Source organism: Prosopis cineraria, unplaced genomic scaffold (assembly GCF_029017545.1).
Source record: "Prosopis cineraria cultivar Desert tree isolate PC_DT_omini unplaced genomic scaffold, ASM2901754v1 PC6, whole genome shotgun sequence".
NCBI classification, from domain to species: Eukaryota; Viridiplantae; Streptophyta; class Magnoliopsida; order Fabales; family Fabaceae; genus Prosopis; species Prosopis cineraria.
Genome location: NW_026555337.1, coordinates 23,370,272 through 23,386,029, shown reverse-complemented (window position 1 = coordinate 23,386,029; position 15,758 = coordinate 23,370,272). Strand labels below are relative to the sequence as shown.

The 15,758-nt window shown below is 27.0% G+C and overlaps 1 protein-coding gene across 1 annotated transcript in view; it reads right to left on the bottom strand.

The window, feature by feature from the left end:
• Positions 1–15,758, bottom strand: part of LOC129314011 (uncharacterized) — a 47,145-nt gene that overhangs the window by 30,986 nt on the left and 401 nt on the right. Inside the window, exons 2-5 of the mRNA XM_054957391.1 lie at positions 11,294–11,365; positions 9,407–9,550; positions 8,282–8,353; positions 5,173–5,244 (exon numbers count right to left, since the gene is read on the bottom strand). Coding sequence (XP_054813366.1) covers positions 5,173–5,244; positions 8,282–8,353; positions 9,407–9,550; positions 11,294–11,365 — 360 coding nt within the window. The remainder of the gene's footprint in view (positions 1–5,172; positions 5,245–8,281; positions 8,354–9,406; positions 9,551–11,293; positions 11,366–15,758) is intronic.

Sequence of the window (15,758 nt, the reverse complement as noted above, 5' to 3'; positions counted from 1 at the left end):
TTTCCGAACAAACAAAATGCTCCCTATTTTTATGTTTTTTTCCTGACCAGCATTTCTAAATTTATTCGAAATTTTTTTTGGCCAACCGGAACTAAAGACTTATTTTTATGTTTAAAGAATTGTTAGAAAAGAAAATTTCACCCATACACAAATTTATTAAAAAAATATAAAGTAGGAAAAGAAAAATCAAGGTTGTTCATAGTAATACTGAGAAAACAACTAAAGAGAGGGAAAAATTATAGTAGCCAGAATATCATAATTTGATGAAAAAAATTACCTTGTAAATTATTATAATCAAGATATAGCTCTTGAAGCATATCCAATTTTCCGATGCCTTCTGGTATATCACCTACCAAAAAAAATTAAAAATAAATTAAGGCTTACAGATATTGAATTCGAATTGGTCACAGGTATATCTATTGAAAATATTTCCCACATATGTGATAAAGACACAAAAAAGATGGCATATTAATCCTACGGGTGTCCATGTATGGTGAATCTTTTTTACCAAGTCTAACAACACATGCAAATTATAAGCAACATATTGCACTGTAAATGTTTAAAAATTTTACATGGTTTTAACGTAACTACAAAAGAAATTCTATAAATCAACTAAAGTGACAAATTGTCTAGCTGGCGAAAAGAGGATGTCAAAGAACATTGGATTATTTTATCTTAACCAAATTAAAGAAATTATTATCATCAATATGTCATTGAAAAATAACAGTTACAGAATTACGGAACGTTAATTTTCTCAGGGGAAATTAATTTGAACAAAGAAGCAAACTTTTGCCAAATTGTTTCCATAAATGCACAAAATGAGCTGACTTTAATAACTTGAATAGCCGTATAGGAGGGCACAAAGTTGGAAAGGAAAATCTTCAAAAAAGAAAAAATCAATAACACGAAAAAATGTGTTTTGCATATACGCAATAAACTTATCCATAAAAAGAGTAAATTATTTTTTCTTTTATTTTTAAATAGATAAATAGATTTCATCACCACCAAATTTTATGTCATATCAAGTTTATAAATTTTTCATAGTTAAACAGAAATCATTGATGTTAGAAAGGTACCTAGAGACTTCAAAAGAATTATGACATTTCAAGGGACCTAATTGTTATTTTTATTCTTGGATGGGATTTTATTGCCATTTTTCCAAGTTAATATGTTAATATATTTGTATTTTAAGTTTTATATTTGCTTTTAGAAAGTTTAGGTAAGTTAGGTCTGGGGGCTCACCAAGGGTAGGACAAGCCTCTAGGTTCAAGAATTACTTACAGATGTACTTATAGATTGCCCACCAATAAGGTATTTATAAGTTTTATATTATTATACACCATCAATTATCTAATAACATTTCTCTCAAATCATAAAATTAGTAAATTACTTTTAAAAATATCTACAATAAAACTTAAAAATTGAAATTGAAATATATATATATCACAGTTTATGCATATATCTATATTTAAAAAAAAAATCTCTCACACACTTCTGATTCTCATCTCAGACCCAATTCAAAATAATGTAGATAGCTTAATAATTTGGTTATCTTTAGATATTGTTTGTTTTTTTTCATGCCATCTATAAAATTCTTGCGAGTGAAAAGCTGTCAGTTAGATAAATTGATTACACATTTTAAGATCAGTCATCATGTGTTTGGCGAATCCATACATGATATAGCTTGAACCTGTTCTTTTGGTATTTTATGCCGAAGATTAATTTTTGTTCAAATAAAGCCCGATATATGCCATGCTGCCACCTAATCATTCTATAAAAGCCCAATCAGAATTTGATTTCACACCCCCTTATTCCTCTTAATTAAAATTCTAATGATGTTTATGGCCAATAAAAGTAAAATTGACTGTGATTGATAAGTAACAAAATTGGATAAACCAGCGTTGAATTAGACGTTGGATCCATCCAGATTTTACTTTCTGTTTATGTATTAACATTATGCATCCTTTGTATTTTTTCGGTTCATTTGTTAAGGATTAAAAAATAAGTCATTATTAGGTAATTTAGGGATTTTATAAAAGAATTATTTTGTAGAAATTTTATAAAAAGCATACATTATTTCTATGTTTGGTTGCAATAATAAAAAAGTAATTATTTGCTAGTTATTTTTAAATTTTATAATATCTTTCTTTATTTCTGTTTTATAAAAATAAATTACTATTTAATTATTTTAAAATCTTAGTATATCTTCTTGCGTCCCACATTTTTAAAACATTCTTTCTCAAAGTAGTTACTTAAAATGATAAAAATTTTAATTTTCTATTCTAATTATTTTCAAAAAATTAAACAAACATTTTTAAAATCACAAAATAATTTTTTTAAAAAAAATTATTTTTTTCATAAAATAAGCTAAAACACATGAGCCCTTTATCTCTTAAAATTCTTATAACTAACTAAGTGAAAACAACCAAAAAGAGTAAATAGTTTGGATATGTAAAAATGTGATATACTTTAAAATATTTAATATAAATATTTAACCAAAAGTTTAATTATAAAATATGATATACTTTAAAATATTTAATCTAAGATATATTATGTCATTGAAATTTATGGGAGTTATAGTAAGTAGAACCTTTTAAAAAAGGGAAAGACTACAATGGCGACTATAGAATTATCAACAAAATTTCAAAGGTTATAAACTATTCCTTCTGTTTAAAAAAATAAGACATTTTTAAGTGAATTTCATCCCTCAATAAAGTAGTTACCTACTTTTAAACTAATCCTATCTTTTCATATTTATCCTTATTAAACACCTTACAATAAATATAAAGTCATTATCAATAGGGGTACTTTTGGACAAAAAGGCAATGATTTCATCTCAAAAGACTAAAAATGTCTTATATTTTTTAACATTTAACTTCTCAAAAAATGCTTTATATTTTTGAACAGAGAGAGTAACTCTTTATATAATTATGTGTGTGTGTCAATCTAACAAAATAAAAAGTACAATACTGGAAGTGTTGATATAAATGTTTAAAAGTTGCAGCTATGAATGATAGATTTGTTGATGCGCTTATGCTTCTATTACCTAATGTACAGTGTCATTTTTGTTTGTATTTGAAGAGATATTAGGGTGGGAAAGTTAAAAAAGAGACACGGGCCAATATTTAGTTAAAATTATTTGTACTTAATTTTTAAATTAAATTTAAATTAGAAAATTTGCATTTAAATCCCAAGAAATTTTTATAAAATTAAAAATTAAAACTTACAAAAATACTCATCTTTTTTAATAAAACACCCTTCCTTATTAAAATTGGATATAGTAAATATGCTTGATTTTTAAGTTCATTAAAGTCCTTTGAAATTAAGAATCAAGCGTGTCATTGCTGGTTCTAATAGGATAGGTGTCGTCACCATCACTTCTTTTGTCTCATCTAGTAGTTAAAATTATTTAGCTGATCTCTCTTATGTTGTTACTAATTCTGTTCTTGCTCTGTTGTTCTCCTTGTTTTGTTACTCTGTTGTTGTTTGCGGTTTCAGTTGTACTGTAATGGTTTATTTTTCTTAGGAATATATCAGCAGTTGGACAAAAAAGTCCTTTGAAATTTAATGTAAGTTTACTTACAAGAGACCTAACTGAAATTATCCTCTTCTATATTTGAAATCTTTGTAACAAGTTGAGTTCTCAATGACATTATAAAATATTAAACATTATGCGTAAAAATATAATCCAATTTTTGTTTTGTGAGAAAAGAAAAGTTTATTCTAGACCTATACATTTTGGGATATATAATTAATAGCAATTTGACGAAACCAATTAGCGACTAAGTTCGTAATTTCAAGTTGCAAGAGATAATAAGTAAGAAAAGGAAATAATCTACAGTGAATTATAATTTGCATAAAGTTATACCTTGTAAATTATTGGAATCAAGAGCTAATTCCACACATGATGCAAAAATATTCAAGACTGAACGGTGATGGTCCACACAGGTTCTTCACAGATATTTTATTTTACTTCACATGATGTATATCATATTAGAAAGATAAGTCGTAGTTATATTGACAATACATAAAAACCAACCAAAAATGTTTGTTGGAGAATGCGGATAGATGGCTATTTTTCAAAAAATGAAAAAGTTGTGGTTGTTTTGTGTCGAACATTACTAAAAGATACAAGAAAATATTGAAGGACTTAAAAAATGTCTAGGAAGCTCAGTGAAATAGATAGAATAATATTGAAAAATAAAAGAGTGTATAAAGGCTTGCGGAATAATATTTTTGAATTATATAAAACTCCAAGTAAAATATATAAGAGTTTAAAAAATATATAAAAATTATACAAAACTTGGATGACTCACACCTGTTTTAACGTATTTAAATAACGAAAGTAGAATATTTTATAGATTTGTAATCTAGTATCTAGTTATATTAATTTTTTCAAATTGCATTTGCACTATAATATTTTTAATATTGTTTACGAAAAGAGAAAAATGGTGCAGTGGGGGTTTAAAATGAACTATGGTGTTAAACTGCATTTAAACTATGATATTTTCTAAGCCTTTTGATATAGCCAAAAAGCTTAATAAGATTAAGAAATTTCAAAACAAACAGTTCCTTGTGAAATCGCCTGTTTTTTTTTTTTTTTTAAGGAATATAATGCATCTTGCTATATATAATGCATCACCTGTTTTGCGTCGAACATTAACAAAAGATACAAGACACTATTGAAGGATTAAAAAAAATGTCTAGGAAGCTGAATAAATTATATAAAAAAATATTAAAAATAAAAGTGTATAAAGGCTTATGGAGAAATATCTTCTATACATTATAAAAATCCATTTAAAACATATAAAAATTGAAAAAAAATATATGTATAAAAATATATAAAACTTGGATAAGTCACATCTTTTTATAGGATTTAAATACTGAAAGTACAATATTTTATGGATTTGTAATCTACTATCCCGTTATATTAATTTTTTCAAACTGCTTGGTAAAAGTTTAAAAATTTAAAAACAAACAGCGCCTTGTGACATTACCTTTTTTTTTTTTTTATGTAAGGAATTCATCTTGCAATATAGCAACAAAGCAAAATGTACTAACACAATTATATGATTGTTTATGCATAAAATATCTTATGAAAGGAAATATGAAGAGCACTTATTATTTGTTCTTTTTTAGCCAACAGCACTTGTTATTTTGTTGAAAGCATACCTTCCAAGTTATTGTGAGAAAGACCCAACGTTTCTAGCATTGTCATGTTTTCAACACTTCTTGGAATATTTCCTGCAACATAACAATTAGGAAAACATATTGCACATGAGCTTTGAAGCATAAAAAATGTATCAGGATTCTCTAATATTATTTTGGTGGTGTTGAATTATTATATTTTTTTTTTGCCGTATTTCAAGTGGGAAGTGATAAAAAGAGAGAACGAAGCCTTGAAATTTGCGTGGTAACTTTTGCTTTATTTTTTTCAAATGCGTGGAACATTTCACCGCTACTTCCTATGTAATTCCTTCAAAGGCAAATAGTTTTTATAAGTAATTAATTTACCTACTAATGAGGGCGAGGTCTAGCAAAAATGGCTAGTACCTCACAGTGCAGTAAACGAAAGTTCAAACCCCCACTAGTGAGGTTCTTACATTTACTGCCCAAATGTGCCTCAAAATATGATTGCCTCTAATAGGACAATATCTATAAGAAATAAAAAAAAAATCTAATTTACCTAATTTTCTTACATGTAAGACACAAGAGAAAGTATAGCTTATTAGAGAGGTAAGCATTTCTAAGTGGACAACTCGTTTACCCACATTCAACTGAAATTAGAATAATGGTGCCTGGAAATGATATTGAACTTAGTAATAAATAATAAATTTTAGACATTCCACGTTATTATACAGTATTATTTACTTCACTTTTTAAAACTAACCTTCTAGAGGAAAATATTACTTCTCTCTTTGTGAGTGGAGGGGAGGGGGAGAGAGTACTCTTGACAAGTCTAAAGTACTCTAAACTCGTTTTGTGAACTAAAGCTAAATAATTATTCTTGCATAAAAACAGAATATTAACACGCATTTATATTATCTTTTGTTCGCCAATATATAAATTTATTTTATAAGCCTTTAATATGGTATTATTGTTGAATCCACTTTCATTAATAATAACAGGTGACACATCTAGAAAAGGTGATCCATAGCCCAAAAAAAAAAAAAACTTAAGAATGACTCAAGGAGCAAGGGATTAAATTTTCTTTTTAAAATGAACATGTTTAAGTACCACTTAATTTGTCTCAAGCGATGCATTGAAATTCTTTGAACAATATTACAATGACTTGTTATGATATATTGTTTGATAAGACAAATATATCATAATATGCATTTATAATATCTTTTATTCTGAAGCAAGATAAATTAAAGACGTGTAATTAAGTATATAATTTTCACATTTATAAGATGATTATTTTTTAGAGTTTCTCCTACAATATTTCTACCTATGCGGCAACAAATTTGGCTCACGTAAATTTGAGGTTGAGGGGACAAAAATTTCTGGAGCAATCATCTATAATAATATCATAACTTTAAGCAAATCAATCAATATAACATATTTGTTTGACACAAAGTATTTAGCTCTGATAAATTGACAGTCTTCAAGAATATTTATTGTGTATGGTTCAAAATTTTATTGACACTTACAACAACAAAAAATCGAAATCCTAAAAGTTCCCAAAATTGGATTCCCAAATGAGAAGACATGACCGAGCTGGCATTTCTATGATTGAAAATGATGAAAGACTTATTTTTATGCATAAATAATTATGGAAACAAGAAATTTCATGAATACAAAAACTGATAATAGAGAAGGTAAATGTGAAATATCAAAATTAAAAGTTGCTCATTAGGACATGATAATTTGAAGAAAAACGAACTTAGATGCTCCAAAAGAGAAGACATCACAACCACCAGTGTCATTAAAATTAACAATAACTAAAGTCATGGGATCGTAATGTAATGACTAGTAGAGTTATCAAAATTTGTTTGCGATGATATCCAATAAAGCATGAGAAAAGGGGGAAAAAATGTAGTTGTAACACTCTGCACTTTTTTGCTGAACCTCTTCAATAAAGTTATATAGAATGAACATGAACTGAAGAATTAATCCCAAAGGAAATGATAATATAGATACAAAGTTTTATGCACTACATTGATATATAATGACAGCGTTTATTGCTGTATTAAAATTTAAATTGGCAAAATCGAGTTCTATATTTTCTATTTTTAAATACACGTTTACCATAAATAGAACAAATGAGATAAAGGCATTATATTTTAATATTGATGTTGATATTAATATTGTCACTCAATAAGTACACTTCAACTCTAATATATTAATTAATTGTATTTTGACCAAAAAGTCAATGTTATTCATGAGATTAGAAAACAAAATTTGGTGGCAAATTTATAATTGCATTTGTCAGAAAATTCATTAGCCTTCTTCTCTTTGCCCTTTGCCCGGGGGGGGGGGGGAGGGAGGGCGTGTTGGTATGCCTCCCCTACCCATTCCTTCATGTTCATGGCTTCTCCTTTTCATATATTATTGGTAAAATACCACTTTAAGTTTTTTTAACTTAAAAGGGTAGACACTAATAGCTTGAGGTCACAAGCTAGATTGAATCTGCCACTTCTGACTTACAGAAAAACTGACTTGCCACTAGGCTACAAGGCCATTGGCACTACTTTAAGTTTTTACTTTGTGCAATCTTATTTTGTTTTGAGTTCCTCTAATTTATTCCTAAAATTTATATTTATTTTGTTTAAAAATTAATTCCTTTATTTTTTTTTTGGGTTAGCCACAGGTATACTTCGATTGGAGGCTACCATGTACCAGACATTGTTGGACGTCTCTCTCACCATTAATTAAAAAAATATTAAGAGGGAGCATGACAAAATATGAAATGAAAAAATTATAAAATTGTACAATTAAAATTTTGTCCATATTAAGAAACAAAATCCTTGAAACGAAAACTCACAATTCATAGGAAGAAGAATATAAAATCATTTCAACTCCAAGTGAAGTTTTCTTTGTTCCCAACAAACAAAATGCTCCACAAGATATCCTAACTTGCGTCCCTAAAATTAAAAAGAACTAAATACTATGCATAAAGAATGTATAGTTCGAAAAGAAAATTTCACACATACAAAAACTTACAAACAAAGGGGGAAATAGGAAGATAAAATATATACATTGCTTTTCATAGTAATAATAAGAAAACATTCTAAAAAGGAGTAACATATAGCTAGATCATTAATAGAAGAAAAATTACCTTGTAAATTATTTTTGAAAAGACGTAAATCTTGGAGCATAGCCACTTGTCCAATACCTTGTGGTATATGACCTGAGAGAAAATTTAACGATAAAAAAGCACAAGATTCACAATAGTTAGAGCAATTAATAGGGAAACTGGCTACAACCTTCAAAAGCAAACACTTAGAGAACCGATCAAAGACTAGAAAAGGGATAATGCTGCAAATAAATTCTTACATGATAGATGACGTCGTTAACTATTATACATTACTAAGTTAAAAAACAAAATCAATAACTAAATTCCAAAATCTCATTCTCTTTGCCCAACACCTCCTCAAACACAAACAAAATTTGGCACTGTGTATTGCTGTATATATGTTAACCTCTATTTTTTTATATCATAAAACCGAGATAGATAGAGCAATAATTCATTTTTGCTTGAGGAACTGATCTAAAAATTTGGCAAAACTATAGGGATTAAAGTTTTATATTTTTCAATTTGTTACTTCTCATTTACAATTTCAGAGAAACAAGTGAGGGGGAGACTTTATATTTTAATACTAATGTGCTCCGTATTAACATGGCCACTCAAATGAGTATGTTCAAGTCTGATATTACAAATAATTAACGGTGTTTTGACTGGAAAGCTTTTAGCATTAAATTTTATAATTATTGAGTTTCAAAAGACAAAACAGGAACGCAAAGGAAATAAAAGATTGATGATACCAAATTTCAATTTATTAATAGTATGCCTTGTAAGTTATTGTAAACAAGATCAAATTTTTAAATCAAAATCAAGTTTCCGGGATCCTGAGAAAATGCAGTTTTGTTAATATTACTTAGAAAACGAGTGAGAAAAATGTAGTAGTAATATGTGATATAGATATAAGAAAAATCGCTTATAATGCTAGCAACAAGTGTCCATATATGACAACTCATCTTTAATAAATCTAATTTTTAATTTTAGAAGAAGTGTTTTAGGATCATCCTTATTCTATAAACCTGTTAAAGGACAACTTGTAGACCCTTACTTGCAGCGACGTGCCCATATATATATATATGGTATAGCTCTTGAATGAACTTTAAAAAAAAAATAACATAAAGTTGCTGAAAAGTTTAACATTATGATTAGTTGAAAGTATACCTTCTATATTGTTTGCACTGAGGTCTAGCGCATGAAGTTTTGTCAACTTTCCAATATTCCTTGGTATTTCACCAGACAACTTGTTAGCACCTAAATATATAATTTTAAGGTTTGTTAGATAACCAATTGTTTGAGGAGTATTTCCTGCAATATGATAATAAAAAAACCACATTATTATGAGTTCTCATGTATAAGAAGATTACAACAAACGAAAAATAAATAATAAACCAAATTTTGTGAATGCAGTTTTTAAAGTTATTTTGATTGTGAACCATAAATAATATGAAATTTTTTTAACAGTATATATCAAAACTCACAAAACAATTTGAATAAAACTTGGCGCTGTGTACTTTCGTATATATGTTTACCTCTAGTTTTTATCTTTTAAAACCTAGATAAATTGAGTAATAATTCATTTTTGCTTGAGGAACTGATTCTAAACATTTGCCAAAACTATGGGGATTAAAGTTTCATATTTTTCAATTTGTTACTTCTCATTTACAATTTAAGAGAAACAAGTGAGGCAGAGACTTTATGTTTTAATACAAATGTACTCCATATTAACATTGTCACTCAAGTGAATATGTTTCGACTATAATATTACAAAAAATTAATGGTATTTTTCATGGAATGTGCTTGCAAAAATATGATGCATGTTTGTAATTATTCACAAAAATTTTGAAAAGCAAAAAAAAAAAAATTAGTCACATAATTTGTTGATTACTGTCCAAATTTTTGAAATAAAAATATAACCCATGACACGTAAAAGTGGATCCCCTCCTACTGTGCCAATTGCACGCAATTTATTTCTTTTTCTCTTTCTTTTCTTTCATTGTTTTTTTTTTTTGTTCTATATGAATTCAATGTTACAGGCCCTTAATATAATATCATAAACTACATGCAGCTAGAAAAAAAATTGATACAGCTGAAAAGATCATAAAAAATAGATATTTTGTTCTCTATAACATACAAGTTGAATACTAAACTAATTTTTTAATATTATACTTATTTATTCCAATACTTAAAAGAATGGTTTTTAGTTATCTATATATATAGTCTTCAATCTTTCAGTATATATTTTCTTGAGCTTCACTTAGATTTAAAGATATTTAAGACTGAATGGTGATGATCCACACAGGTTCTTCACAAATATTTTATTTTGCTTCACATTATGTATGTCACATTGGAAAGATACGTCGTATTTATATTGACAATAAACAAAAACGAACAAAAAATGTCTGTTGGAGAATGGAGATAGATGTTGGCCACCAAAAAAAAAAACGAAAGAACAACAGAGAGAGAGAGAACGGAGATAGATAACTCTTCTTCAGAAAAAAGAAAAAGTTGTGCTTGTTTTGCGTTGAACATTGACAAAAGATACAAGAAACTATTGGAGGATTAAGAAAATGTGTAGGAAGCTGAATAAAATATATAAAAATATATTAAAAATAAAAAAGTTTATAAAGGCTTGTGGAGAAATATCTTTTAGACATTTTCAGATTATATAAAAATCCATTCAAAACATATAAATTTAAATATATATATATATATATATATATTTATAAATGTTGGATAAGTCACATCTTTTTTATAGGATTTAAATACTGAAAGTACAATATTTATGGATTTGTAATCTAGTATCTCGTTATATTAATTTTTTCAAACTGCTTGATAAAAGTTTAAAAATTTAAAAACAAACAGCGCCTCGTGACATTACCTTATTTTTTTTTTTTTTAAGGAATGCATCTTGCAATATAGCAACAAAACAAAATGTACTAACACAATTATATGATTGTTTATGCATAAAATATCTTTCTAAGGAAAAATGAAGTGCACTTATTATTTGTTCTTTTGGCCAACAGCACTTATTATTTCTTGAAAGCATACCTTCCAAGTTATTATCAGAAAGATCCAACATTTCTAGCATTGTCAAGTTTTCAACACTTCTTGGAATATTTCCTGCGTCATAACAATCAAGAAAACATATTGCACATGAGCTTTGAAGCAAAAAATGTATCGCTAATATTATTTTGGTGGTGCTGAATTATATTTTTTTCTGTATTTGAAGTGGGAAGTGATAAAAAGAGAGAATGAAGCCTTGAAATTTGCATGGTAAGTTTTGCTTTATTTATTTCAAATGCGTGGAACATTTCACCGCTACTTCCTATGTAATTCCTTCAAAGGCATATAGTTTTTATAAGTAATTAATTTACCTACTAATGAGGGCGAGGTCTAGCAGAAATGGCTAGTACCTCACAGTGCAGCAAACTAAAGTTCAAATCCCCACAAGTGAGGTTCTTAAATTTAGTGCCCAAATGTGCCTCAAAATATGATTGCCACCAATAGGACAATATCTATAAGAAATAAAAAAAAAGAACTAATTTACCTAATTTTCTTACATGTAAGACACAAGAGAAAGTATAGCTTATTAGAGAGGTAAGCATTTCTAAGTGGACAACTCGTTTACCCACATTCAACTGAAATTAGAATAATGGTGCCTGGAAATGATATTGAACTTAGTAATAAATAATAAATTTTAGACATTCCACGTTATTATACAGTATTATTTACTTCACTTTTAAAAGCTAACTTTCTAGAGCAAAATAGCACTTCTCTGTTTGTGAGTGGAGAGGGGGGAAGAGAGAGTACTCTTGACAAGTCTAAAGTACTCTAAACTGGTTTTGTGAATTAAAGCTAAATAATTATTCTTGCATAAAAAACAGAAAATTAACTTAAGAATGACTCAAGGAGCAATGGATTAAATTTTGTTTAGACAATGAACATGTTTAAGTGCCACTTAATTTGTCTCAAGCGATGCATTGAAATTGTTTGAACAATATGACAATAACACGTTATGATATGTTTGTTTCATAGATAAATATATCATAATGTGCATTTATAATATCTTCGTTGCTGAGGCACGATAAATTAAAGACATGTAATTAAGTATATAATTTTCACATTTGTAAGATGATTATTTTTTAGAGTTTCTCCCACAATATTTCTACCTATATGGCAATAAATGTGGCTCAAGTAGCTTTGAGGTTGAGGGGACAATATTCCAGAGCAATCATCTCTAATAATCTCATAAATTTTAGCAAATCAATCAATATAATATGTTTGTTTGACACAAAGTATTTAGCTTTCATAAATTGACAGTCTTCAAGAATATTTATTGTGTATGGTTCAAAATTTTATTGACACTTCCAACAATAAAAATAGAAATCCTAAAAATTCTCAAGATTGGATTCCCAAAAAAGAAGACGAGCTCAAGTGGGCATCACTATGATTGAAAATGACGAAAGAGAAAAAAGTAATAGGGTTGTGAAAATTTCACGATTACTTACAACAAAATAAATATTTTTTCTTCTTTTTTATTAATAGGGTGCCTAATGCATCATTTTCAAATGTTGAAGAGAAAAAATTTACGACAATTTTTTTACCAACTACCACATAAATTTAAGATACTATATGTTCCTAATAAAATAGTTTATAGGCAAAAATTCCCTTTAACCCTATGTAAAAATATAATGAGTCATCTTATTGTTTATGCAAATGTTATCTAAAGTTAAATAGGAAGTTATTGTTGAATTTATTTTACTTAATTTTTTTTATTAAAAAAGATAACTCAACATTTCAATTAAGTCCATATTAATTAGAGGAAGATAATGAGTCATCTTATTATTTATGCAAATGCTTTATTACTTAAGGAGTAAAACTGGAAGATTATTTCATCTTTTTATTTGACACCTTATAATTAAGAGACAAAGGATTAATGAATGGGCCTTCTTATAATTTTTTCATCTCTGTAATTTTCAAAGTTAAGAAAAAAAAATGTTTATCTTTGTTAATGAAACTATATTTCTCCCAATTTTTTTTTTGTAAAAAAAAAGCTCAGGGCAATTAGGTAATTTCAACAATGCATTTATGTGGTGCCAGTCTAATAGGAAAACAATGAGGCCTGTAAATGCAGCAACGCGCTTTATACGCATATGGCCTACTTAACCTTTCAAACGCAGTACATGACATGAAATTCTTGGTTGAAGTGAAACGAAACTTCCTTTCTGCCGTGTCAAAAGAAAATTAACGTGTTAAAAGAAGAGTTTGTGTGCAACTTCATGGAAATTTTATAACTTCAATTTCTACATTCGTAGTTTGAATACCTTTATTTTACATTGATCTTTACAAGAATTTTTAATTGTAATTCTTCCTAATTAATGTTAAAATAATTAAGTATAAAATTTTATTAGTGTTATGGGTTTTTAAAACATGGGATATTAGATTCAAGACTGCAAAAAATGTCATTAAAAGAATTGCATTCATTACATCCAAGTTCCAACAATGTTAAAATTTGATGTATTAATACTAAATATTAAATAATTATACAAGAAATAGAAAAAACAGTCTTAAAAAAAAACATGTGTTTTCCAGCCATCAAAAATATGTGATTGGTTTTAAAACTGGAAAAATATTGTGTTTGTTTAGATGCTAGAATTTCTTATGAAATTGAATGAAAAATGAAAAAAAAATTTATTGTTGGCATACATACTTAACAACATACTCTCTCACTACTATTTAATTGGAAAAAAACATATGTTAAGAAATTAATTGCATGCCTTATTATGACTAAAAAATATATTCTCCCAGACTTGTAAATGAGGCTATAAAGGTGTATATCTTTCTTTCAACTTTATAAGACATTTTAACCAAATTTTATAAAAAATTAATATTATCAAAAATTATATATTCTTTTTATGTCTATTTCTATTTAATAGGATAATTGATAAACTAATAAATATAAAAGTCTCATTAATTCAAATATTCATTAGGACACATTCTTTAAAAAATATTGTTAATTACTTTTATACAAAATACCAAAATATCTTAATTCTTCAATATGATATCTCTTAAAAAATGCCTTATATGATTTTTTTTAAAAAAAAACTTATATGATGTCGTCTTGTCTTCTCATTATGTAGTCATGGTTTCACGGAGAGAAAAATAAGTCATGGATGGTCACATATCATCTTTTAACTTTTGTCCATGTTTGTATTATTAATCAAGTGTAGCTCAACTATTTATGACAAAAAGAAAAGACACAGTGAAGTATATCCTTTTTTCGGAAAAGAAAAAATTGCCTTGTCTTTTTTTTTTTTCCCTACGAACAACACTCATGAATTATTGATGGGATCAAAAGAAAAAAAAAGAATTTTCACAATCATTTATTCATACTCTTTTATTTCCAAGTCAACGTCAACTTATTATATCCATGACGTGAAGAGAATACAGCATGCTAATTAATAATAGAGTCTTCGCTATGTCCATCTTATATTTTAAAGTATTTTCATTTATGATTGTATTTTATTAGAAAAAAATAAATATTATTCCACCTATAAATTTAAAAAAATAAATTAAAATTATTATTGAAGAATCTATAATATCTTTTTGAAAAAAAAATTAAGTACATTATATTATTATTTTCATTTATGATTGTATTTTATTAGGAGAAAAAAATATATATTCCACATATAAATTAATAAAAAATAATGAAAATCATTGTTGAAGCATCTAAATATCTTCTTTCAAAAAATTAAGTAAATTAGATTATAAGAGTTCATCAAGTTTACAGAGACTATTTACAATTATAGTTCCAATTTTTTACAGCTTACGTACGGAATTTTGCTGCTTCGAGATGCTACTGGTATTTGAATTTATATTCTCATAGAAAATGGCTCCTCATTTATTAGCTAGATCACCTTTAATTTTTTGACCTCTACATAACCATTTGATTTATAATACTTAAAATATTTGAGAGTATGTTAATATGGACTATGTCATTATTGAGCCTAAGAGCAAACTAAGTCACACGCATTGTGAAAATAGTCAAATGCCATCACTCGTATTGAATAAATGTAATACTCCCTCCATTTTAAATTATAAGATACTTTTAAACAAAATTTTTATACCAATACAATCTCATTAAATCACTTAACAACTTTATCTTTTAAAATAAAAATATAAAACTTTCAAAATACCCGTCATTTAATATATTGAAAAAAGAAGGATAATAAATTAATTAGAAAGAAAAAAAAGGTAATATTAAAATTGATGCATTTAATGAAACTTTAATCTATCCAAAGTGTCTAATATTTTGGGATGAAGAAACTTCTTCAAAAATGTCATATTACTTGGGACGGAAGGGAGTAATAAATTTATAACTGCTATAAAATATAAATAATGAGAAAACAAATTTATTGAGATGTTTCCATAATTAACATTTTTAATATTATAATATAATAATTAACAATTATTTCAACAGAGTGATGAGCAATAAAATAATAAATGAAAAATT